The following is a 26454-nucleotide window of genomic DNA, read 5'->3' as shown; positions in this document are numbered from 1 at the left end:
CCTATTTTTCTTCCAACTTTTCTAGTCCTATTCCAGGAAAATATTTGTTGAATATAAAATTTTAGATTTCATAGGTGTGTGTTTGTGTGTGTTTATGGGATCATTAGAAAAATCTAATGTATGAAAAAAATACAAATGAATAGTGTTGTAATAATATCAGTAATATAACATAGTGATTTCTTATTGCATTGTATATTCTGCTGAAGATAATTGCTGGATGCTTAGATTCTACATGGCAGATATAGGCCTGATGGTGTGGTTACTCTTGAAGATGAAGCTCAGTGTCTGGTAACTGTGATTTTATCTTCAGAATATCAGTTGTGGTAGTTGTGCTAATACATGTCAAAATATATGACTTAGATGACCGGGGCACAGGATTTAATGGAAGGGACTAGACATTGGTAAAGTTTACCTAATGTATGAAATGTGAAGTGTATGAAAACCCAAATCTGTTTTGGCATTCTTGTTTTGTTCAGGAAGAAAGTGATGACCACTTTCTCCAGTAACCGATTGCCTTGTTACATTCAGCAGGTTTGTTCCCTCTGCTAGATCTCAGTGTACTGTCTCCAGTCCTTCTGCACATAGTCATAAGGGGATTTCTCATTACTGGTAGTGAGTATCTTGCAGTGACTCACTGGGCTCAGTTATTGCCCAGTCTGCCTTCTGCTCTCCTCCTCCTCTTTCCTGAGTGGTTTTCTGTTTTGTAGGGTGCAGATGTGCTGAGATTTCTCAGTCATCTAACTTCTAATGCAAAGATGCATATTTGCTGTGGATGTCACTGAAAGATGTAATCTGTGCTGTCAAAAGTAGTTACAAGCACTGCCTTGTGTCCTGAACATCTATAGTAGCAGCAACCTCAACACAGATCTGGGACATGCTCTGTTCTTTTCTTGCCTGCTTCAACCAATAAGAAGTGTTAAATCGCTTCCTTTTTAGTGTCCTTTGCAATTGCTGAGACAGAGATTAAATTTACATTTTTGGCAATGTCTGTATCATCAGCTATAAACAAATTTCCCTGGTAATCGCTTAGACTTGATTTCCCTCATGGGCCTCCTTTTACGTCCATAAAAATGTCGTTATCAATTTTTAGTTTAGCTTCCTTTTAATTTTACTGTCTTTACTTGACTACACTGTACACACCTGTAGATCTCTAATTTAACATAGAAACCTGCAGAATAGCACCTTTATCTGCTACTGTGGATAGTGTAAAATTTCCTAAGGTGAACTGCTTTTTATTCTGTCACAGCAAACGACATTCAGGCTCTTTGGCTTTGGACACTTCTGGCACACACTTATATAGAAAGCTGGGCAGCAGTGATCCTGTGAAATAAATTGGCTAAGCCCTGGAGCTGATGCTAACCCCATAATGGATGTTCCTGCCTTCCTGTCATGCTCATTGCCAAATCTGTTCCCCTCTTGGTTCACAGTTTATCTATATGGGTTACACATAGTGATGTACACTGATGTAGCACATCACTGGAACAACACTGCTCTTTTCATAAAAGAGCAGGCAATTTCATCATTTCCAAGACAAGAAGCACCCAATGCTCAGTAACCCTCACTTTGGAAGATTATCTGTGTTAATGAAGGCAGGGTTTTGTTCGCTTCATCAGGTTCCTAGTGCAATTCTGATCAGTTTGAACTGATGCATATTTATAACTTACTAGTCTCTCATCAGAGGGCCTCTTACTCTCAGCAGGGACTGCAGATCTCCTTTAGCTACCTCAGTTGCCATGTCTTTCCCTGGAGCATAAGGACATAAAAACAGCTGTGCTGGGCCCGATCAAAAGTCTGCATAGCTCAGCAACTCATCACTGTGAGAATGGCCAAAAACCTAGGTAAGCCTGTAATAGTGGGGCAATTGCATGATGACAGTTCATACCTCCAGGACTTACTGTTCCAGAAATGGTGTTCTTGGATTTGGTACCTTTGATAGATTGCTCTTCACTGAACTGGTTTGCAAGTTTCTTCAACTCATCAAAGCTGCTAGTATCCACTGGAATTCTACGCACTGGACTAGCATGCTGTGTGAAGAACTAAGTATTTTTCTTGGTTTTGAATATGGCTCCAATTGTCTTCATTTAATACTGCTATCCTTGGTGCTATGTTGGCAAAGACATTGAACAGTAATTTCTCTATTCAGCCTCTGAATACCTATCATGTTTTTATAGACTTCTAATACAGCTCCTTCATACACTAGGTGTTCTTATTCTCTACATCTGAATCCTCTCCATTTCCACTATATCCTTTTTGGCAAATAGGAACCAAATAAACTTGACATTCAATATGTAGGTAAACTTTAGATGTATATAGAGGGGATAATGATACCCTTATTTTGTTCCCTATGTATTTCTAATTTATAGTATTCTATTTGCCTTTTTTTCCTACTGAATTTACTATTACTGAATTTTGATTTTTTTGATTTTTGATTTTGAATTTTGTTCATGGAATTTTTTACCAAAACTACAAGACCGCACTGCTATGTGGTGGTGCCCAGAAAATTTCGCTATGTATGTGAAACTAAGATTGTTTTTCCCTCTGGTGCATCAGTTTACGATCCCTACTGAGCTCCAACAACAGTTTATCATCCTTAACACATTTTGTGTGCTAAGGGCCTTCTGGAGATCTTCATATTCAAGTTTAACTTTATGAATTCTTTATGGATCTTAGGAAATTATCCCTCATTAGTGAACTTTGTCGCCTTGCTGCTAATCCAAAATCATCTATACATGTGTAAGATACCATATGTATGAGTGCAAATCTCACCAGAATTCAAAGTGATGACTTCTGCACTGGTGACCTCCCTCTGCCAGAAGAAATGATGATTTCCTTATGGCTTCTGTTTTCTACATTTTATCAGTTCTTAACTCCTGCAAAAAACTCCTCCTCATATCTTATTGCTGCTTATGTTCTTGTAGTTGACTCTTTGGAGGACTCTTGCTGAAAACCTTTTGACTATCAGATTAGACTTTGTGAACCAATTTCTTTTATTTATAGAGTTCTTCACAGAATCACAGACTCATTTAGGCTGGAAGAGACCTTCAAGATCACCTAGTCCAACCTATATCACCTAGTCTTTTCTCCTTCAAGGAATTAAAGGAGGTTTGTGATACCACAGGATCAATTCTTTTTCCATCATATCACAGTTACTCACGTGCCCTGTAACTTTATTCTTTATAATAGTTTCTTTGAATCTGTCAATTAGCAGCAGCAGGCTTACTGGGTGATTGTTGGCAAATACTGTTTTGAAATCTTTGTAAAAGTTGATATCATACATGTTGTCTTCCACTTCAAAGGCACAGAGTGTTTTCAAATAAGGATGTTACACGCCAAATTCAGTGTCTTACTTGTAGAACTTGGAATATGAACTGGGCTTTGTTGGCTAAGATATCTTGGGAGTACTTGTGTTGGAAAGGTATCCAAATTTAACAGCACTGATCCAGGCTGGCTGGATCTCCACAGAAATGTCGTGCAGCGTAACAGCAAAAGGAATAACTGAGGAAGCAGGAACATTAAGAAAGGGTTTAAAATACAAGAAAGATCAATAGAAGATAATAATGTCAGAATTTCCGTTTTTTTTTTTTTCTTTTTTTTTTTTTATGGTCAGATTGAAAAAGTCATCACGCCTTTGGTAATCTTTTATTATTCTTTGGGATGTGCATTACTTGTGATTACCCTGTGATTAAGGGTGATGAAAAATGAAGAAGAATGAGAATTACCATGAATTAAATTTTCAAGTGAGTAACAGTAATGTCTATTGCAGGCACTATGCACAGGATTTATTGATTTGATCTCTATGCTATTGAAAAGGAAATGTTTCTTATCTTTTACGTAATCATTAAGTATATCAGTTGCCACGTTTTCTCTCCTCTCCTCTCCTCTCCTCTCCTCTCCTCTCCTCTCCTCTCCTCTCCTCTCCTCTCCTCTCCTCTCCTCTCCTCTCCTCTCCTCTCCTCTCCTCTCCTCTCCTCTCCTCTCCTCTCCTCTCCTCTCCTCTCCTCTCCTCTCCTCTCCTCTCCTCTCCTCTCCTCTCCTCTCCTCTCCTCTCCTCTCCTCTCCTCTCCTCTCCTCTCCTCTCCTCTCCTCTCCTCTCCTCTCCTCTCCTCTCCTCTCCTCTCCTCTCCTCTCCTCTCCTCTCCTCTCCTCTCCTCTCCTCTCCTCTCCTCTCCTCTCCTCTCCCTCTCCCTCTCCCTCTCCCTCTCCCTCTCCCTCTCCCTCTCCCTCTCCCTCTCCCTCTCCCTCTCCCTCTCCCTCTCCCTCTCCCTCTCCCTCTCCCTCTCCCTCTCCCTCTCCCTCTCCCTCTCCCTCTCCCTCTCCCTCTCCCTCTCCCTCTCCCTCTCCCTCTCCCTCTCCCTCTCCCTCTCCCTCTCCCTCTCCCTCTCCCTCTCCCTCTCCCTCTCCCTCTCCCTCTCCCTCTCCCTCTTCCTCTTCTCTTCTTTTTTTCTTCCCATTTAATAGACGAATAGGAAAGTGGCATAGACAGAGTGCTAGTTATGTTGAGACTGGCTGCTCTAGTGCCTGTGAGGTTTGGAGGAATGGGCAGGCGTACTGAGAGCCCTGTGAAAGTCAGATCCACTACTAAAGGCAGAAGTAGGGATGTCTGTTTATTCTAGTTTCTCTCCACTTTTTTCCATCTGTCAGAAACACTTCAGTTTGGATGTAAGCTGTACTGGGTGAGGTAGTTTCAGTCTTTACTGGCCTTAAAAAAAAAACTGTGGGCCATTTTGTTTTGATAGGCAGACAAAGGTTCAAGTGAGATTTCAGTTTTGTTCTGCTGACTTCTCATTACTGCTTCTAGTCTCTGGTTGACTTTCCTATGCTCTGTCCCAGTTTAAAATATATCATTTTGTTTCTAAGCAGAGGAAAGCTCTTACGATGCACGCTTTTTCAAGTGTTCTGTTTCAGTCTATAGCAATGCTATAGTTTAAAATAGAAATGATCTGGAATCTTATCTCGCTCCTATACTGCTGGGTTCCCATTGACTAAACTGGAGTTGTGCAAGGTGCAAATGAATATGGGATTTCACCTTTCTTTTTGTGGAGTTACATTTTTATTTGCCATGATCCAGTCTGCTGAGAATTCCACCACTGTGGAGGAGGATTTTGTGGTTGAACCCCAATGTAAATAGAAAACCTTACAGTTTACAAACCTTCTTCCATGGGCGGAATTCTGGTATGTTTACATCAGGAATCAATTTGAAACTGTAGATGTAATCACACTAGAACATAAACGTTGCAAAGAAAATAAAATTATCACACATAACCCTTAATTCTTTTCCAAGTGTTTATGGTCATTGCTTTTTAAGTATGCATTACTAGCATAAGTTAGCGTATCACAGTGACAGGGAATGAATGAATTTCAATTCATTTTTTTTTTCCTCTTAGGCAGATCAGTTCCTAAAGTTTTAACATGTTAGCTGACATCTGTGGCCCCCGTATATAGACTGCACCCTTATCTGGGGACTTAAGTCCCTGTGTAACTTGCTGATTTAAAGTGAAACATAAAACATGAGCTAGCCTAGTTCTGTTCACAGTCCTTAGCCTTCTGAAAGATTTTGCTTGAAAATAATTACTGGTAAAGATAAGTATCAGATATATCAGCTGTGGTATTTAGCATGGGAAAGAATGAGCAGGCTTAAAATAACAAAACAAGCTCCTTCAAAATAAATAATAGATAAAATCCACAAACACTTCCTCCCCAAGAACCCAGACATCTGTATGCCCAAGGATGCCGAAGAACGCTTAACCAGGGATGTTTTTTACTCTCTTGTGTACTGCATCATGAGAAGAATTAAGCAATCAGAATGCTATTCGGGCAAATGATTCATAAGTGCGATTAAAATTCCTAGGAGAATAGGGCTCAGATTAGTCCAGTTCTACATTGCAAAAGATTTATTAGCATATGTTGGCAATGAATTTCTAATACAGTTATGGAGTACCAGTTTAAAATGCCTCCAATACTGTTTATATGGACTTTGTATGCAATATAAGCTACAGGATGCAAACTTTTCCTGGTATAGCTATGCTACAGTAGATCACCCTTATTAATTAGTATTTTTAATCACCATGTAATTTGTTGAAACAGCTGATGTGTAGAATATGTAGAAAGTAATGTGATAGCTTCAGATAACAGGTTTTAGGAAATATGAGAGTAACAATTGGGATGGCCCAGTTTCTTTTCTCTTGTTACTTTTGATTGCTTTATTGGTGCTTGTTTATCTCTGTTCTGTCAGATGCTTCTCATGCTCTTATGTTCCACGTGCAGGTTACACTTCTATGTCTTGTCTTTCTTGCTTTAAGTTACATCTGCCTCTAGTTCAGCCTCCTCTGTATAGCATTCCTATCACATACTTTTTTTTTTTTTTTTCCTTCAAATTTAAAACTCCCTATTGCCTTCATCACTTGCTCTTCATTTTATTTGTTGAGGTTTCTGGAATGTTGCCGGTCTCAAAGAACCTGGAGATTGTCTTTTTGCCTCCTGCTGTTCCCTCCAGCCCACAGCACTCTGTTCCCTTGTCTGTTACACTGGCTCATCCATGGTGTTCATGAAGACTGCTCCCTCTAGTAATACTTGCTTTGAATTTGGGCCAAAGAAGTTGGCACCTAGCGTGCTCTCTGAACATAGGTATTTGTTTCTGTTTGCCTCTCGAACATTTCTAACATTTGGCATGCACACAACTCTACCTATTCCCCATCTCTGTCTGCCTTTGACTTACAACTTTCTTTTCTTAAATTTTCATAATTTCTCCCACTTTGGTTTCCGCATGGATGAATTGTCCAACTTGGTAGCTGCCCTGGGGCTGTTTCTCATTTGAATTGTATCCCATGTGTCTAATCAGCGACACACCTGAGCTGGTCTCTTCTAAGTACTGTGTTCTCTGAGTTCCTTTTCTGAGATAACTGTTTTAACTTTCTCAACATTTTTATTCCCTCACTCCAGAAATAGAACTTTGTAAAAACTTTTTTTGTCAGTTTTGATGACTTCTTTTCTGCTCTTATTTCCTTTATTACTCTATGCTTTGCTTTCTTCTGTCAGCATATCAGTTCCCTTTAGTTTCTATTTTCTTTGTTCTTCTCATACACTTCCAAACCCTTCTTAAAATTCATGGTCCTGGCTGACTCCCAGTCTGCACTTCCTCAGTTCCTAATGCCATCTGCCATGCTGCAGAGATACTGCTGAGTATCTCTGGTGAAAATCTTTCAATTCTCATGACTTTCTGTGCTTCTTAGGGATTTCTGTTCTTCTAGGATTTTTGTTATGACATGAGTATCTTTGCCTGCAGTTTTCCCTGTTTTTTTTTTTTTTTTTTTTTTTTTTTTTACTAATTTTATAGGCCTCCATTTAGTTTATCTGTTTCCCCTTGTTTCCATGTGAGCTTTTAAAGACTAATCAACCAAGGATAAAATTCAAGCTTCTTCCTCTTCATCTGAAATAGATGTGTGTGTGTTTTTTTTTTTTTAATTTTATGTTTTAATTTTTTTCTGGTCTTTAAACCCGTTCCCCTGACCCTATACCTGTCCATGCCCACCTTGTGCAATTCTTTTTAAATTGTCTCTCTCGTCTTGAATTCCTTTCCTTACACAAGAAATATGCCCAAATCTTTCCATAGTAAAGACACCAACAAACAAAACAACCCTAAACTTCAGTAGTTTCTTTTCCCCAGATTAATTTCCTATCTCTGGGTCTGTTTGAATATCTCCAGAGAAAGAGACTCAACAACTTCCTTTCATCCTCCTTTACCCCATACTAAGATATGCTTTGTACAACTGTCTTCATTTCTTGTCTTCTGCTGCCTTTCTAGAACTGCTCACTTCTGGTTTGTCTTTTGCACTGAAATTTATCTTACTAATGTTCCACTTGACTTCTTCCTGGAAGATTTCCAGGCTAGTCCTTTATTCTCCTCCACTCCATCTGTCATCTCTTTCAGTTTATATGCTGTAGTCTTCACTAAATTTTGTTGCTCTTAGGCATTTGTCATTTTGTCCTTGTTGATTCTCTTTTCAGATCTATTCCTTGTTAGGTAGGTCTTCCTCTCCCTCTTCTCCTTTTTGTGTATGTATGCGTGTGTGTGTTTAGCTCTCTCAGGGATCCATCCTCAGCCTTCTCATCTTCCTCCACACCTTAACTTTGGATAATGTAGCCATAAACATAATCTTTATGAAGACATCACTGCTATATTTTTTAGTGGTCTTCCACCACTCTGGTTAAATTCAACCTATCTCAGAAAATCTTCTTGGTCTTCAGTGGTCATCTGAATATAATAATATCAGAAACAATTCCTGGATTTTCTTTTCTTTCCTGATGCACTCTACTTGCTCTATGCAGCTTTGAGGTCTGACGGTTCCTATTTGTCCTTGTAGCCATAAATCACATTGAAGGCCTGCTCATCTCAACACCATGACTGTTATGATCTCATCTTTCTGTCTGACTTCAATACTTACAGCTTTGATTCACTTGATTAGTGGTGTTAATATCATCTTAGCTTATTCCTCTGCCTACATCACTTGCTTTTTAAAGTCTGTTTACTCATCTTTTCAAATACAAACATACAGTCTTTATTTTAAATGCTTTACAGCTTCCATCCTTTCTCTCCAGGAGAGATATGCTGTCACAAATTTGAACTTTGTGTTTGCTTTGCTGGCCTTTGATTTCTTAACTGTCTATTTCTCTTGTATTCATTTGTGCATTTTCTCTTAATATATCCTGTCTTCATTGAAACTCTTCCTCAAAAGTCTTCTGTAGTCTGTAGAAGTAAGTATAACCCGTTAATAACTGGGCAGGTGTGTGTTTGCATCTTACTACACCTATGTTGCTATGCAGTCTTAACCTTTATGCTATTATATACCTCTAACCTTTATGCTCATATACCTCTAAACTATAACTTGTCTTTTGAGTTATATGATTGTTGAAATAGTTATAAGTAATTTATTTCAAATCACTATCACATCATGTATATATTTGCAACGTGTATGTCAATGGAGCCCACAGATGCTATTCTTCTTTCTCCACTTGTGAACAAATACATATTTAATACCAATACTAATTAAAAAAAAAAAAGTTGCAGTTGTAAGCAAGGATACTTGTAAGACCAAATACAGATTGGGTGATTATTATTATTTGTTTAGTATCTGCATTGAAATCATGCCAAGAAAGGGACCTATTGTACTAAGCCTGGTACAAACTTGTATTAAATGAAAGAGTGGTCTGAGTAGCTTGCAGCATAAAGTTTAAATGATAAAGATTGTATTTTTTGAGTATGTTCACCACATAAAAATAAATAAATCCATTCTTTAATAAAAGAAGATGGTGTTGTCTTGGCAAGGAAAGGTATGAAGAGAATACCTACCATCTGCTGGGTATTCTTTTTCATCATCATGTTTATAACTGTTTTTATTTTAGAGCAGTATCATGAAATACAAATAATCATATGTAGTTAAAAAAATGTATTGCTTTTGTTGAGCCAGTAAAACTTAGTATTTAGTTATTTCTGTTTTATTCTCAAAATACCAAATACTGGAGACATCTAGGTCAAGTTTGAAAGGTTAAATATAATGTGATATTAGTAATCTAGTAAATAAATAAACAAGTTAGTAAATACTGTCTCTTTGAAGGGTTGAAAAAAAATTTTTGCTTTCAAAAAGTTTCCCTACCACAGCTGGAATGCAATCCTGACAGTCTTTCTATTTCAGATATCATAGCTATATCCACCAAAAAGACTCCGAAATTCGTAAAATAGGCAATAGTTTGTTTGTGCCCTTTTAAGCTCTGATTGAGATTACTGTGTCCTCCCTTGCTGTTTGTGGCTGCATACAGATCTATTGATTTAATGACCTTATGAGAAAATTGACAATGAAAATTACAAAGCTATCTTCTAACAATAAAATTCCTTTCATATAGATCTCAAATCTGAGTATTAATGGTCACCTCAGAGCCTACTGTATACCTTAGAGTATTTCTTGGCCCATTTATGGAACAAGTTATGTTCTGTAATTTTGATGTAAAGCTCACTATTAAGGTCATATCAGTTGTTTCTAACTTTTAGCTTGTTTATTGTCGAATATCTTGACTAATCCAGAATAGCAAGGTCATGGAAGTGATGATGTTTAAAACTTCCGCATTACAGCAGACAAACAATTTGTATGAGTCAAATTCTTAGATCTCTGAGAAGTAGGAAGACCAGTTGAACTACTGTTTAAAATTCATATTTATCTTTGGCAGCACATTTCAAATTCCTGAAAGTATATCTTTTATATCTAGACAGCAGTTTTGCTGTCTAGACTTTTAAAATGTACAAATCCCTCATTTTTAGTCCACTGTTACAGTGTATTTTGAGTCTTTGATAGGAATGTTCTCTTTCCAGTGATGTATTTCATTCCCTTGGTTTTCCAGGCACAGCCCATTTATTAAAAAGCAATGTGCAAGTAACTTCAAATTAACTTCAAAGTTGGTATCTGAAATCTATTTATTTGCTGCATTACTTCTCAGAGCACATTATCAATTTCATTATCCCACATTTCTTTTCTGTCTTTCCTTTTTTTTTTTCTTTTTCATTGCTTCTACATTGTTTTCGTGGTTTTTTTTTTTTTTTTTTTTTTTTTTTTTTTTTTTCCTGATAATGGATGAGAGAAGGGACATAGTATTTGTAAAGTAACAACGATACCAGTGTTGGCTAACTTATTAGGAAGGTTAGAAATGAGTTTGGCTGTGTAGGAATGATAACAGTCAATCTAACAGTCCATCTGGTTTACTGTCTCCAGATATTCCCAATTAAACTGTCCTCAGTCTTGATGATTTTCAGCCTATCTTCAGTGATGTTCGAGCAACCTAAGATGTTGCTTTTCCTTGCGGAGTTTTTGCATTGACTATTAGAAGAGCTGAGGGTGATACCATCTCTGATCCAGGCGATTTCAGTTAGGTGCCAAACGTTTTACAGAGTTAATCTGAGTTTAGAATATCTCTGTCCTGGAATATCCTCCCTGCTGCCTTGATTAATAAGGATTGTACTGTGGTTGTAGAGAGTATTTGTTTACTGCATACAATCAAAATAATTTGGGAAGGACCGAGAAAGGAAGAACCTCTAAGCATTATACCAATGTTTTTGAGAAAGGTAGGCAATTTATTATTGATAAGGCTGGCTTATAAAAAAAAAAAAAAAAAAAAAAAAAAAAAAAAAAAAAAAAGGGGGTTATTTTGAATTATGGTTGGCATACATTTGTATATAGAAGATACAGATTCCAGACTAGAACACTTTTGTGGTTGTAAAAGAAGTGAAAAAAGTCCTTTCTCTCCTCAGTGTTGTAGTTGCTGTTGAAACAATCTTGGTAAGTTGGTCATGACCTCCTTTCTTCTTTGTACTTGCTACTTCCACATGAGTAGCTGCTGCAAGAAGACTGACTTCTATGATTCTTCTGTCTGACCCTGTTTCTTTGGAAAAAAATCTGGAGACACATCTGTTTTCTGAGGCTGAAAGCAGGTCCCTTGAGATGGGATGTGGATCCAACTTAAAACCCAGTATATCTTACTGCTGATTAAGAATCCAGCAGTAAACATAATTTACTTTTTTTTTCCATTTGCTGTCCAGGAGCTAATACCTTATTGCATAGTGGGCTAAACTTAGCACATTTAACTTCTAACTACATCTAAATAATACTGTTATCCTGGATGTATCCTCACCTGGCTTCAAGCCAAGAGGGAGCCCAGACAAGCTAAAAGTAAATCTCATTTAGGCCTTGGATAAGTCTTCACATCCATCTTCATGCTGTTGGACTTCTTTGTCGTAGTTGACATAGCCATTGCTATGAAGTGAGAAAAGAGGATTTCTGCTAATGGGACTGCATTAGATGACATAAGACATTCAAATAATAACTACGGAGGAGAAAATAACTATGCCTGAGCTTGAAATCTGTGCTGTTCCTTACCTTGATAACTTTTAAGTATTTTGACAGTGTAGTAAAGAAAAATACAAAGCAAAGGGAATAAAATCTCAGTCATACAAATGTGACCCAACTTCTATATCCCTTCACTAGCAGCAAGGAACGCTATCTTTCATTTATTCAGAGGTCTTGACCGAGACTAATGTTTGAATAAAGATTAGCTTACAAACCCAGCAGATATGATATGATAGGAAGGAAAAAATGGGAAAAGTTATAGGAATCTTAACAAGACTGAAAATGTTCAAAGGAATATGGTACTGTAAGTGCCTTGTTCAGGTTTTGTAAGGCTCTCAGCATAATTTAAAACATAACTGATAACTTTACTCCAAGGCACACAAAATATGGCAAATACAATTGCAATTAAATCCAGGTGTTCAAAGCAGGTACCAGAATCCAGAAAGAATTCAACAGTTCCTTGCTTCATTAGTATAACCAGTGCTCTAACAGGTCGAGTGGGAACTCCTTTTTTCCTCCCCTCCCCTCCCCTCCCCTCCCCTCCCCTCCCCTCCCCTCCCCTCCCCTCCCCTCCCCTCTCCCTTTCCTGTTTTGTTGCTGCAGCCACTAGAACAACAGAATCCTTTTCTGATGGAGAGTGCAGAGAAAGTGGTGCATCTAGGTCCCACTGCAACAAAGCAGGTCACTATTTTACCTTGATGATTGTTTTCCCGATTTTTCTCTTTAAATAGAAATCTTGTCTTCAGTTGCACAGGCATATGAAGAATAGATGTAGCAAAGTAACATATTTGCCTTGCACATGCAAGAAATGCAGTACTTCTCCCTAAAATGTTTATTCTAAGGAAGAACATTACTTATTAAATAATAAGGAAATAACTTCAGTGATTATGCATTCATTTATGCATCAGCACATAGTTGGCTTGTGCATAATGGTACTTAACCAGCACAGGGTGCTTCAAGGTATATAGACACAGGAATTACATGTGAGCAATGTGAGCTTTTAGTTGTCTCTAAGACTGCTTTGTTTGAATCGTATGTGTGCTTTCTGCTTGTGTTTAGTCTAGTTTACTTTGTAACAATAGTATGTGCTTGGATTTAATGTCTGAAGTGATTATCTATGCTTATATGTTTCAGGAATAGCATTTATTATATTAGAAGTGTGCTCAGTCTCAGGTAAAGAGCAAACCAGTTCTTTGGAGCCAGTGCTGATCAGCGCAATTTTTAGCAGTGTTGCAGAAGATGGTATTTCTTTATTGAGTCATACTAAACCATTCGTGGCTTTTGCTATAAAAAGAGAGAAAAGAGGGAAAAAGAGAAAAATGCCCTTATGCATATGACATGTAGCCCTGGGGAAGATGCAAATCTGGAATGAAAACTAAAATTGCTTTCTACTGTGTTGCATAGGTTAAACTATGTGGAGTAAGCTGACTGAAGATGTGCTTTATGTTAACCAGTAAATTGCTGCAGAAAGCTGCCACAAAAAAAAAAAAAAAAAAAAAAGCACCACAAAAATCCTACAAAATAACAGTACAATTAAAGAGAGACTTTAAAAATAATTCTGTAGACCTTATTAAATTATAAATATGCTTTGATGGGTCATTCTTGATAGGTGAATAGGGGTGAAAGTAGAATGGAAAAAGCAATTATATTTCATCAGAAAGATTAGTATCACTGTCCTTTCCACTTCAACAGATTGTTAAATGTGATTATACATAATATAAGCAATTAAACAGTAATATTGAAGGGAGAAAAGAATTATAGCATCTAAACTGTGGGCATACACGTTGTGCATTAAATCAATTTTGTGTGACTGTGTGTTTTCAAGGACAGTTTAAAGGACACGGCTGAACATGGCAGTCACCAATGATTTGCCTTCTTCAACAGTGAGGCATCCATCTACATCCAACAGCTTTTTTGCCATTTAGGTTAATTGTCTTTACAAGATATTCCCTATATGCTGTTGGCAGCTGTTGAGTTCAAATAACTCACTTTTCTTTATCTGCAGTGATGCCATCTTTATGAAATGACAAGCTTAACTTAACCAAAATGATCTTAACAATGCAAATGTTAGGGAGTGAAATAATTACAACACACAGATATATATATATATATATATGTAAATAATATAAACCTGGAATCTTCACACTGGGAGGGCAATCACTGTGTGTATGTGATGTCTGGGTAATTGTTTAGAATCTCATTACAGACTATTCAAAAGGTGAACACGGTTTCTGTCACTAGCTTCTTGATAAAATATATAAACTAAAATTAGTATACTAAAGTTTCTTCTCCAAAGCATATAAATACACAAAATCACTAAAATTATTTTATATTACAGCTTTTGATTTTTTTATAGGAACGCAGCATGTAATATTTTATTCTGACAGGCATTCCTTAGTTCCAGATGGCATTTGAGAATTATGTAGGATGTCTAATAATCAATAAGTGGCTTATATGGAGAAGCAATTAATATCATGATTATTTTCTTTATGAGTCAGCAGGTGTGTTATATGCATAATTTATAGTGTAGAAAAAATCAAAATGGCTTCTGCTCTGCCATATATTTTTATAGAAGGAAAGATTCTGAAAAGGATTCTTGGTTATGTTGTAATTTGCACTAAGAGTATATTAGGAATGTAATTAAAAAGGGAGAGGTGTTTACCTGAAGGTTTGAAAATCCCAAACTATTTTCTGCAATATTAATGCTCTATAGCTGACTTCTGTTTACTGTTTAAAAAAGTAATAATCCAACTTATTGAAAAGCGTGACCAAAAATCAGAGAAGGGAAATGAAAATAGCCGTATGCGAAGAAAATGTAGGGAAAAAGAAGGATAAAGAAAATAAATGATTTCTGATTTTCCATGTAAAATGATTGGGTTTTGTGCTATCCATTTTGACTCATCCATCTAAAATATTAGCACCAAGTATACAATTAAAGCAGAGTACTAAGGGAAGGGCAGCAAGACATATTCATTGAGACTATTTAACTTTTTTTTTTTTTAAATTGTCATGTATATTTATTGTTAAACAATCATCTGTGCTGATTGCTACAGTAAACAAGATAATATTCAGTAAATGTGCAATATTCAGATTTTATAATCTATACAACAGTGTCATTTAAGATCATGAGTTTGGTTTTCCTTTTTTAGTAAATAAAATAAATCTGTGTATCGTCAGCAAGACTTTAATCTACTTTCTTGTCATCCAGAATATAAGGAACATATATTGGGATGATGGAACTCCATCATCCAAAAATACCCTGATTCGTACAAGTGTATGCATCTCCCTTAGCATATAATGTATTTTAAAATGTTTGTTATGTGCCTTAGTATGGATACACCTTTGGAAGGAGTCACTTCCCTCTTCTTTCCATTCAGTCTTCTACCTTATAACAGAGATATTATTGCGTCTTGAAAGCATGTACAATTTGTAAGTGCTGTAACTAAAAAACACCTATGAACATCTGTTATAAAATGATGTTTCTCTGCTTTTCTAAAGGAGTAGTTTCTCCATTAATTATATTGATCTGTGGTGTGGAAGGGCCATCCACAGTTCTGGCAGGCACCAGGCTTAAGGATCAATTGCATGGCAGCACATGATAAATAGCAGCTAGGACTGTATCAGAGCTAAAGAGAGTCGATTTGGAAGGCTCTCCAGGAAGTCATTTTTCCAGCTTTGGTAGTGAGCCTGTCAATACATAGGTGGAAAGGGCCCTTCAGACATTTGTTTTGGGTTTCTTAACCATGAGCCTTTTTATTTCTCCTAATGAATATACCTATCCTGCAACTGTTGCTACGACTTGACACTTCATACTTTATTATACAAGTTGTTGAAATAAGGGTTGAAAATCTGTATTCTAGAACTCCTGATGACCATCAGTCTTCGTGACTGCATAGAAAAGAAAAAACTGTTTTTTAAGACAGTTTATTTCCTTTTCGTTTTATTCAAGTATAAGTAAGTTCAAATACATAATACAATATGTATTCATATTACAATGAATACAATATGTATTCATATAACAGTTCAAATACAATATAAAAATGTGCAGTTGCATTGTAATGATGCAGAAGACTACTGTTGTCTGTTTTTCTCTATTGACTGTATTTATAAGGTTTTTTCATTAGAATAGATTTTTTTTTTTTCTCTGTGAAATATGTGCAGTGGAAGATGCTGTGTGGTGAAGGTCTTTTCAGCGTTCATCTGGAAAATGTACGAGGTGAAATCCTGGACTGAGTAAGGTTGCTGAGCCTTGGTCTCTAAGGAGCTTGTGGTTTCCACATGAAAGCCTCAGCATTTTCTTACTCTTTTATCCCAGATATGTTATTTGTTCTACTGTGTGTGTTTGCTGATATCTTACTGTTTCAAGGAAATAGTTTTGTCCCCATGTTTTAGGTAAACCATTGTGTGATAACACAGATTATAATAAAATTAAAAAGCGAAAAATGTTAGGCCGTTTATATAAATATATTACACACTGATTACAGATTCAGCGAAATATACTTCCACAGGCTTCAGTAGCATTACTCTTGAATTAGACCAACAGAAAGTGAGCGTGGTATATTTATTTATGTTGTAACCTTTGTCCAGTCAGTTCTCATAGCTGTGCACTATAGAACTATTGCAAAGTATTAATATAAATTGGTTTTACTCAAAAAAAAAAAAAAAAAAACAAACAAAAACCGACAAAAAATGCATAAATTTTTTTTTTTATCAATCTGTTTTTTCCTATCATCTCTTTACATGTGTAAATTGTGCACTTTCCTAAATCGGGTGATTTAGCACTTCAGTTTTGAAATGCTATGGGAATATTAATTATGGCACAAAGCAGTCCAGTAAGGAAGGTAGATAAGTAAGTATTATTATCCCTATTTTACAGATGGGGAAGCTGAGGCACAGAGATTAAGTGACTTTGCCAACACAGCAAGTCAGTGGCAGATCCAGGATTAGCGCTTGGGGAATTCCTGGATCCCTCTCCCATGCTTTTACAGTAGACCACAGTGTTCACTGGATTCAGCGAGCAACTCATTGCAATAATGGACAGTTCCAAGGACTCATACCTGGTCAGTGTGTCCATACATTTGTTTGCAGACTGCTCCAGTATGTCAATATGGTTTAAACACCAAAGTCCTAGTAGATTTATGCACCATATAACATTTCTGACCTTCATCATCTTCAAATGAGGTGAAAGGAAGAAGCAGCAGAATTTGGTATAAACATGGCATGACTGTGAAAAACATTTAGTCTTTATGCCCTGCTCTGATCATGCTGAAATTGGTGGGCAAAACTGCAGTGGAGTCATGGCTTTAATATACTCTTTGAGGATGTTAATGTGGAGGTTGGTGGCTGCTTGGTACATTAAAAATCACTCAGAGCATGAATTCTATCTTCCATGACTGTTATGGTTATTTTTGCCTATACTTTCAGTTTCTTATTGCAACATTTAATAATTTCATAGTTTTCATGACATGCTAATAGAAAGCAGAGCATTATCAACTGACGTTAATCACCATGTGAAAGTGGAGGGGATCTGCCACTGTTATTACTTGGATTTGGTGCTTACCTTAAAATGAGATTAAGATCTAGTTGTGCTAAACTACTGTTGAGCCCTTCCCTCCCAAATCCTATCTTCCAAGGAGGCAGCACAGGAATCACAGAAATTACTTCTGGACTAAATTCAGTGTGACTTTTTTACTGGTGAATGCAAGGTGGCCTTCATACCGCTCCCTGGGAAGTGAGAGTGCACAGTGCAAGGCCTGTTTAATTGGACTTTGCTCAGAGTTTGACAAGTGGATTGGCAACAACACAAAACTCCCAATTAAGCTGTTTTTCCCTGTAATATTAATGGAATAAACTCGCTTCTGAGAATGAGGCAAGGCTGAGACTTGCTGTGACATTACAGGAAGAGGAGGCAGGGAAGGAAAAGATTGCCAGAAGCTGAAAATTGAACACATGGAAAAGGAGAAGTCAAAGTGTATGAGCATATTTTGATAAATATTAATGAATTAGTTTGTATTTAGTTTACTTATATGATCTGTAAAGGCTTTAAACTACCCAGAAATGTAATAGTCTCCCCATTACAGAAATTCCCCTAACATTGCTTCCATAAGGCCTCTTCAGTATCAGTACAATTCTGGTGGCTATGACTTGCACTAGAATAGCACTACTGACATGGCTGTAATACCTGGCCTTTGGTATCCTGCCTGTCCGTTCACCCAAGGACATGGCATTGTGCCAGCATGGCATGCATGCGCGCGCACACACACAGTTATGTCTAAATTCTTAAAATAATTAATTAATTTTACCTAAGATGATCAAATTGTTTGTGTGATATTATACTGCCCTGATGCATCTTAATAGGTTACTAGCTAATTTTAAATTATTGAAAGACAAAGCAGTTTCAATACAAAGCCTTTTCTCATTGCCAGATTTTAGTTAATACTATTATCTGCTAGAAAGCTCTAGTAAAGGCACTGTAATGCTCTCAGTCTCTTTCTTTAACAGCCCAGATGCTTGCTGCTGACACATTCCTAGGATTTTTCTATATAAGATAGCTACAGCATGACAGCTATCTTAAAAAAAAAAAAAAAAAAAAAAAAGTCTGAAACAAAACAGCTCTAGAATTCGTGACATCTAGCTCTAGATGAGAATCTTTTTGCCTGGGGCATCTGCTCTTTAAGGAGAGGTGCTCATGTGGTTTAATTTCTTGTTATGTTCTATTGCATTCTATATATAGATATATATTTTGCATGTAACCCTGGTATTTAAATCCCCTTGCTTCAGACTTCCATTAAGATACCAATTTTATATATTGAAATCATGTGGTTATAGTTCTAATATCACCTACTAAAACCCTTCCACTAATGAAAAATATATATTAGTGGTATATTAACTGATTTTTTTTGTATAATTCATCATTTTTTCTTCATCATCATTTACTCTGTGGAGTAAATGGAAACCACTCTAAATCACTTTGTGAATTACAGGCTTTATTGAGCATGTTTTTTACAATTGGTGATGTCATACTCATAGGAAAACCAATATTTTGTTCATCCAGTGCCTTGTTGCTAGATTGCTCCCAAAACATATCTATACTTAGGGAATTGTAATTTTTTTTTCATGCCTGAAGTGACTAAAATGACTACTTTCTATAGTAGTTTTTTAGTCTGAAGACAATAAACTAATTCATCACATAGTACATTTACAGTGCAGTAGAGAATACAGTTAAAGTGCACAATATGACCACAATATAAAATTCAACACAAAATGTGAATTCCTAAGGAAGAATAGCTTTTCTATTTTATTCTAATAGTGCATGCTATCTGCCTTCCTTGCCAATACAGCTTGGTGTTGTAAAGTAAAGCAAAGGCTTTGCAATTCATCAGTAAGTGAAGCCACTGGTTTTCATTGGTATTTCATGTTTTCTTTCTCATCATATTGCCATTGATTATCATTCTCTAGCTTTGCCAAAGTGTAAGGAGTGTTAGTGCTAATAATCTGGAAATTCTGTTTGTGGTTCAGGATATATCTTAAAAACAAAAATAGACGTACTGTCTCTTTCTTCAAGTGCACAAGAATAGAGCTGCTTCAGCCAGACATTTATTTTCTCATTTCTTTCATTGTCCTATTGACTCACGTTTTTCTTAGTTCCTAGTAACTGGAGTTTACTCATTATCTTGCATGTTTTAACAGAACTTCTTCATGTCAGTTATCTGTAGTCATACCTCAGTAAAAACTTACATATAAGGAATAGGTTTTAATAATAAAAATGAAACTCTTAAAGATGTTTGGTTTACAAATGGGAAGAGTAAATAAATAGTAAACACATCCTTGTTTCGTAGTACTATTAAGTCTTTCTAATAGATTCCAAACAAGAAGTGGCTGACCTGTTCTTTTTTCTGTTTTGCAGAGAAATGATGAAGAGGCTGTTGTGGATAGAGGTGGAACTCGCTCCATCCTCAAAACTCATTTTGAAAAGGAAGATTTAGAAGGTGAGAGATTATTTTTCTGAGTATTACATTGTCTCTTTCTTCTGAGAACACTGAAACCAAATTCTAATGTGTAAACTACCTGATGGGGATGCAAAAGTAAATGGAATAACTGATGAGTACTATCTCATCAGTTATTTTAAAAAGAGAAATGGTAGTCATTTCTCACAGCAGACAGTAGTGGGAATTTGCTAGTTTTCACGGTGCTCTGTAATCAAGTCCTACAGACTAACATGATCCAGACAAACTTTAGATAAGTCTTCTTACCTTTAATTTTTCGAATATGCAAATGCAAGTAGGACTGATGATTTAGTATTTATAATGGCTTCTATACTTTACAATCCTCATGTACTTGCCTTGTCCCATCTCTTGCTGAACAAAAACATTCTGGAGTGTCACAGATTGGACTGATAGATACACTTAATGATATACACTGCAGAAACATCACCAAGTAGAAGGAAATTGGTTGTGGTACTTAGGTACGTGGTTTAGTGGGTAATATTGATGGTAAGGGTACAGTTGGACCAGATGATCTTGGAGGTCTTTTGCAACCTTTATGATTCTATGAAGTAAGCAAGAAGTTGTGAAAACTGGTTTATGATATTGGCCTAATAATTCAGATAGTATCTGAAAGAGTTTCATTTCAGTTTATTTACTGGATCCTAAACTTACTCTGGTTATGACTGCACTTACACTTGAGGTATGTGACCCCAAAGTCATAATTATTGGGTGACAGTGAATTGCTGTTGTACATGAGTCTCTTTCTAGAATCTTGCTCTTTTATCTTCTGTAGTCTTCAGTCCCTTGATTATATCCTTGGACAACTTAATACTGTTGTTTCTGGTGTCATTAGAGAAACACTTGGTAGAAGAAGTAGGACCTTCTACCTTCCTTTCTCAGTAATCCTGAAACACAGATATTTGTGGTGGAGCCTACCCACAAAAATGTCCTTTTACTGATGATGATGAGGTGTCATCTTAAGAATGTACAGCTTTCTGGAGAAAAACTTAGCTTAGTCACATTGGTAGACTTTAGCATTATGGCAGTCAGAATTACTGTGATGTGTATCTAAGGTTCCACACATAGTTTGCGGAACCTAAAACTCCATCTCAAAATTTGAACAAGTATGCCATTTAAAAACTATGTTCAATTACTATTTTTCACCACTATCCTGTATGTGTAGAGTTGCTCCTGTGAAGTATCACTGAAAATATTCTTTTAAAAACTTGACTTTACGATGTTATCAATAAAAATCAGAACACAATAACCTCCAACCTCCCCTTCCAATCTTTCCATCAATTTAAGTTGTTTAGAACATTGAAAAATTCTTTCATTGGCCAATGAGTCTGTTTTTCTTTAAGACAAATCATGCTGCTTCACAGTGTTCTAACAGAACAATTACTCAATGTAAAATCCTTCTTAATGTGGTTAGCTTTCTCAGATAAATTTCATGTCCACTCCGAGATCAGATCAGTGTGTCTTTAAATATAAAATTACTGAATCTAGAAATACCAAGTGACTTAAAAAGGATTGAAGAGATTGTAAATTTTAATAATCCAGTTGCTGTTAATAGCATGTCCATTTGTTTCACAGCACATCTAGGCACTTTTCCATCTGGAAACAGTGGATGTGACTCACAAATGTCACTGTCTTATTCTTACCCAATGTACATTGTGATGTGTTTTGCTAAAAATTTACCTTTTTCCTAATTGCATAACTGACTTCAGCTATAAAATATGGAATTACATAGTCAGGTGCTAATTGCAAAGGTTGGTAAAATCATGTAATTAGATAATTAATATGTATTATGCAATTAGCTCTTTGGCAGACATTTAATTGGGTTTATGTTTTAAAAATGTAAATAGCTAGTTACTGAATATTCTAGCAAAGACTAGTTTTGACAGGATTTAAGTTTCAACAGCACTGTATCAGCAACGTTTCAAAAACTACAACCTGTATGAAGAACTAAGGGTTGTTTCAATCTGAAATTCAGGATTCAATTTCCTCTGCTTAATTTTTTGAAATCATAAAACTATTTTGCTATATATATATATTTAATTTTAGACTATCAGCATTCAAATGTCATAATACAGACTTAAATATGTACTAAAATTTCCAATTTAAATTTCTTGGCCTGGCAGATACTTGCATTTGCCTATTTTGGGGCAGCCATTGTGCAAATATGTTGCAAGTACATATCTTGCTGAAAGCACGAAAATATCATCGTGATTAATGCTGCCTGGAAGAACATCCACAAGACCAGAATTTTACCTCAGTCTCTCTAGATCAGTGTTTTCTTTCCCTGAGCAGCAGTTTTTTTTTTTTTTTTTTTTTTTTAAAAAAAAAAAAGGGAGATATGAAAGTACTGTAATTCCTGTTCTATGGGAGCAGAAGAGACATGGTGTTCATCTTAATGCCAATAATGAGACTTGCAGTATATACTTCAGATTGTATCTTTTTGCTTCAGATTTGTAATGCTTCAGAAGTAGATTGTGTGCAGAGCTCTGGCATTCAGATTTTCAGCACGAATGATTTTTCCACGTAATTCATTTTTACCGAGTTGTCAGCTCAAGATCAGTCACTAATACAGAACAGGTCATTCATCTGATTGTCGCATTAATAAAGGGACAGAGGAATTGTTCCTAAAAGCAAAACAAGAAGCCTATCTCCCTTGGTTATAATAGCATATTTTGCATGTTACCTTTCAGTGTGTGTACAGAATAAAGTTCCTACTGTAATAAATATGGTCCTATTTTTATCAGTGGTGGAATTCTTAAGTGGGAATTCAGCATTGATTCTGGATACTGAAGTATTTAATTGTAGAACGACAGGTAGTATAGTACCTGTACTGAAAGCAGGTAGGCATGATTTCATTAACAGATGGGCACATCAAGAGAGAGTTGCACGCAGCCTACTCCTTGTTGTTATCTCTGGCTCTCTGCAATTGCTTCAGTTGCCTCTGACAAAATGGGTACATGTACTTCATGTTTCTATCAAAGATGAAAAGTATTTAGATTGATCTGTATGTGTTTGCAGATTTCAGATGCTCTCAGTTCATCTGCTTAGACCTGCTTAGACTTTAGGACTATAAATATATGCAGAAACTGCATAGATATACAAAAGAATTGGCACTAAGTGCACTTAGACTAAGGTCTTTTGTTTATGCTTGCCATATTAGCTAAGAGTGAAAAATGACTGTTCCACTGTTGTCCTTGCTATGGGTGGTCAGCTGCATATCCCGGATCTTTGCAGCAGGATTGCAGAACTGCTGTGGGTGTTCCTGTGGCCTGGTTTGAGAAGCAGCTTTGACACGGAGATGGCTGGAGATGGGATTGTTAGGTGGAGGCCCAGGTGTGAATCAGGAATGAATTCTGGCTCTGATGAAGCAAATCGCAAAATGGTCTTTGACTCAGAGAAGTCAAGATTTTGCTCAAGCTGTTTTTGCCTTGTACATTTTATCTGCCTAAGTATTATGAGAAAAAATTGTCTTGTGGAAAATCAAGTTTGCCTTCTTTTATGTCTCCCAAGATACATAAAACACGGTATCTAGTATATAAATAATGTACATGAGAATATGCATTCTGACACCTTGGATAATGTTTAGATTATGTGGATTGATTACCAAAAGTCACAAAAGACTTCAAGCTAAATTAGGAAATAAACATCACTAGAACAACACTGAATATGATGCAGAAGCTGATGATTTAAACTTAATAAACCAAAATTTAATTTGAAAATTTGGTGTGCATGTAGAGATCCTTTGTAGAGAAGCAACATTCATTAAGATTAATTTTGATAGTAGATGTCCTGCTGACCAAAAAAAGAGAAGTCTGAGAGGGTTTCATTGTTCTCTTTTGAACAAAGATGTCATAGTTCTTATTTCTTTTTTTTGATTTCTTCTAGGTTGTGACAGTGAATTAAAATCATTTTCTTGAAATGTTGATTATGTACAGTTAGGGTTTATGTATGAAAAAAGTCATTGTGATTGATCTCTAATCTGCATTTATTATTTAGTAAAAATCAGAGTGGTTCCAGAGCAGATAAGTAGGTTTCTCAGTCTCAGAAACTGGTTGTTTTTGTAGAAATAACATAATAGTGGACCTGTCTGCCACTGACATTATTTACCTGCAAATTAATAGGACCTAGCAGCTCACAGGACTGAAAGAACATTAATCATATTAACCTGCTAGCCTTACTTCAGCCTTGCCCCTGCATGGAAGAAAGCTACTAATTCTGCTTGGCTGGACAGGAACACTGACCAAGGTCTCCCCTGCCGTTGACTTCCTGGATGCTACAACCTATTGAAAATAATTTGTTGTCTCATCAGTACAGATCCCCTGCTCCAAGCCTCCTTGCCCCTGCTTCCCTTGGGTGCTCTGTTCATCCTGACAGTCTGATCTACCTCGTGCTCCCTGTGACAATGTTGATTATGCTTAGAGGAGCAGAATATAAACCTTAGAAGTAAAAAGTCTGAGAGAGATTTGGGTTAGTCTGTGCTTGTAATGTTGGATGTGTACAGCTGTAGCTGTCTATGGAAAGGTCTCTTAGAAAGAGCCATTTTGCCTTTACAAGCACAGAATTATTTCAGTACATACTCCAGCTTGTTCCTTTGTCATTTCTAAGGCATGTCTTTCTGTAATACCTCTCATCTAGTTGTCTGCTTTTACCTATGTCTCAAAATATTCCTCAAAATCTCACTTACTTTTTTCTCTTGAGCTGTGCTTTCACTGTTGCCTAGGCACTTAACCCAGTTTGATCCCTTTTGGAGGGTCTCTTGTCACTTCCCAGGTGTTCAGTGTTCATGGGAGGGGGATTCACCTCGCAGATTAGTGAATAACGCTGCTGGACATTTTAGCAAAATCACTTTTAAGGTTCACATGAAGAGTAATGAAATAATAAAAGCAAAGAAGTTACTACATAGTGTTGGCTGAAAGCCATAGTATGTAGTTGCTTTGGATTTTGAAGTTTGAGTTTGCTCTGAACTTCACTGAAAAGAAACCTGCTCAATATTTGTGGGAGCTATTTCCAAATATTTCACCCCGTAAAATTCCAATAAGTGAAATTGACATAAAACAACTAATTCCATAATAAAAAGTTATCTATGTTCATGGAAGATGTGTGAACAGAGAAAGGTTGAATTTGTTCTGCTTTGAGCTTTGCATAATCTTGTGGGTCACGATCGCAACATCAGGACATTTGTACCTACAAAATATTTCAGTGAAATTTTCACAATCTGTTGATAGAATCTCACTCTTTTTTACCAGACCATTCACCATTATTAGAGAATGCTGCATAATGTGCATGAAAAAATTGAAACATCACGAGAGAAATATTTAGTCCTTTACATAGCTATTCTTTTTGTTTTTATCCTCCTTACTTGTAACTAATAGAAATATAGGTCACTTTCTTCCTCAGATAAACAGCAGTGGAATGTGCACGCATGTCTGAGGAGATCCTTTTACATTCTGTTTCTGCTGACTTTTTTTTTTTTTTTTTTTAATTGTCTGGAAGGTCTGAGGTCTGATCTTGTCATAGGACTGTGCATGCAATGTCTCTGGACTCCTCTGGAACAACATAGGGAAGTAGGAAGTAGACTTAAAAATGCAGTTAAAAAGATGGTTTTTTTTAGTCCACCTACAACCTGGAAAAGTGTTTTGTTAAAAGGATCTGTTTGTTGGGAAGGCAGTGATCGATCGGTGCCCTTTAAAAAGGTCCTTTAATGATTTTAGAGCAATGCTCTCATGCTCCATATTCAGTATGCCCTTAATGCTTTCTTGGGCCAGGGATATGGTTTTAGAGATTTCTGTATAATTTCTGTAGCATTTTAACCTAGAACATAAGTTGCACGTATGTTCTAAAAAAAATGGGGAGACTTTGTCAGTTTCTCCAAATGACAGCATGGCAGAAAGGTGAAAAATGACCCTTGAGCAAACAATATCCACAGACAGCCGTGTAAACTGTTGGTTTAGGAAGCACAGCTTTTGTCTTTTCTGCTTTCTCTTTAGCTCTGCCTCCCTGCCGCACTACAATAACGAATAATGAGTCATGTACTCTCAACTCCTACACAATTCACCATAATCACTTTTTCTCCTATATGGAAAAAGGCTTTTTTTTTTTTTTTTTTTTTTTTTTTTTTTTTTTAACTCTACATGGACTGCTGGTTTTCTGTCTCTACCTCACTGTTGATTTTGAGTACACAGAACACTGCATTTGGTTCAGCTTTAGCTGGCAATACATAAAAGATGCTTCAAGGCGGTGAATGTTTTATAGAGGAGTGAGAACCCCTCATTCTCCTGCTGAGGTCAGCTGTCATTGGGGACTTGACTTGAACCACTGTCAATATTCTCTCTCAAGGCATCTTGACTTTGCAGTGCGTTTCCTTAGTAGGTCACAAAAGCCTGCCTTTGCTCTCTTTCTGGAAATGTTTCAAGAACCATCTGCCCCTGCCCATTGTGCCCATGAGCAGCGACCTGTAAGCCTGGGTCTCAGTAGGGGCCCAAGATAGAGCTGAATGATTGCTGGTGGGAAGAAGCAGAGGCAGATGTACCATGAGCACCAGGAACTCATGAATGTCTAGATCC

General features: G+C 36.6%; 1 protein-coding gene across 12 annotated transcripts in view; it reads left to right on the top strand.

The window, feature by feature from the left end:
* Positions 1–26454, top strand: part of SLC4A10 (solute carrier family 4 member 10) — a 181171-nt gene that overhangs the window by 65588 nt on the left and 89129 nt on the right. For 8 of the 12 annotated variants that reach the window (XR_014694506.1, XM_084524190.1, XM_084524191.1 and 5 more), the window contains exon 2: positions 19795–19876. Coding sequence is in view for 11 of the 12 variants with exons in the window: in XM_084524190.1 (XP_084380316.1) it covers positions 19795–19876 (82 nt within the window). In the remaining variant the exon portion in view is untranslated. Of the gene's footprint in view, positions 1–16764; positions 16949–19794; positions 19877–26454 lie in introns of all 12 variants that reach the window. The other 4 variants (XM_084524194.1, XM_084524193.1, XM_084524186.1 and 1 more) reach the window with 1 other exon arrangement.

This window comes from Aythya ferina (genome assembly GCF_964211825.1).
Source record: "Aythya ferina genome assembly, chromosome: 6".
NCBI lineage: Eukaryota > Metazoa > Chordata > Aves > Anseriformes > Anatidae > Aythya > Aythya ferina.
The sequence above is the reverse complement of the archived record's forward strand: the minus strand, read 5'-3'. Positions and strand labels throughout refer to the sequence as shown.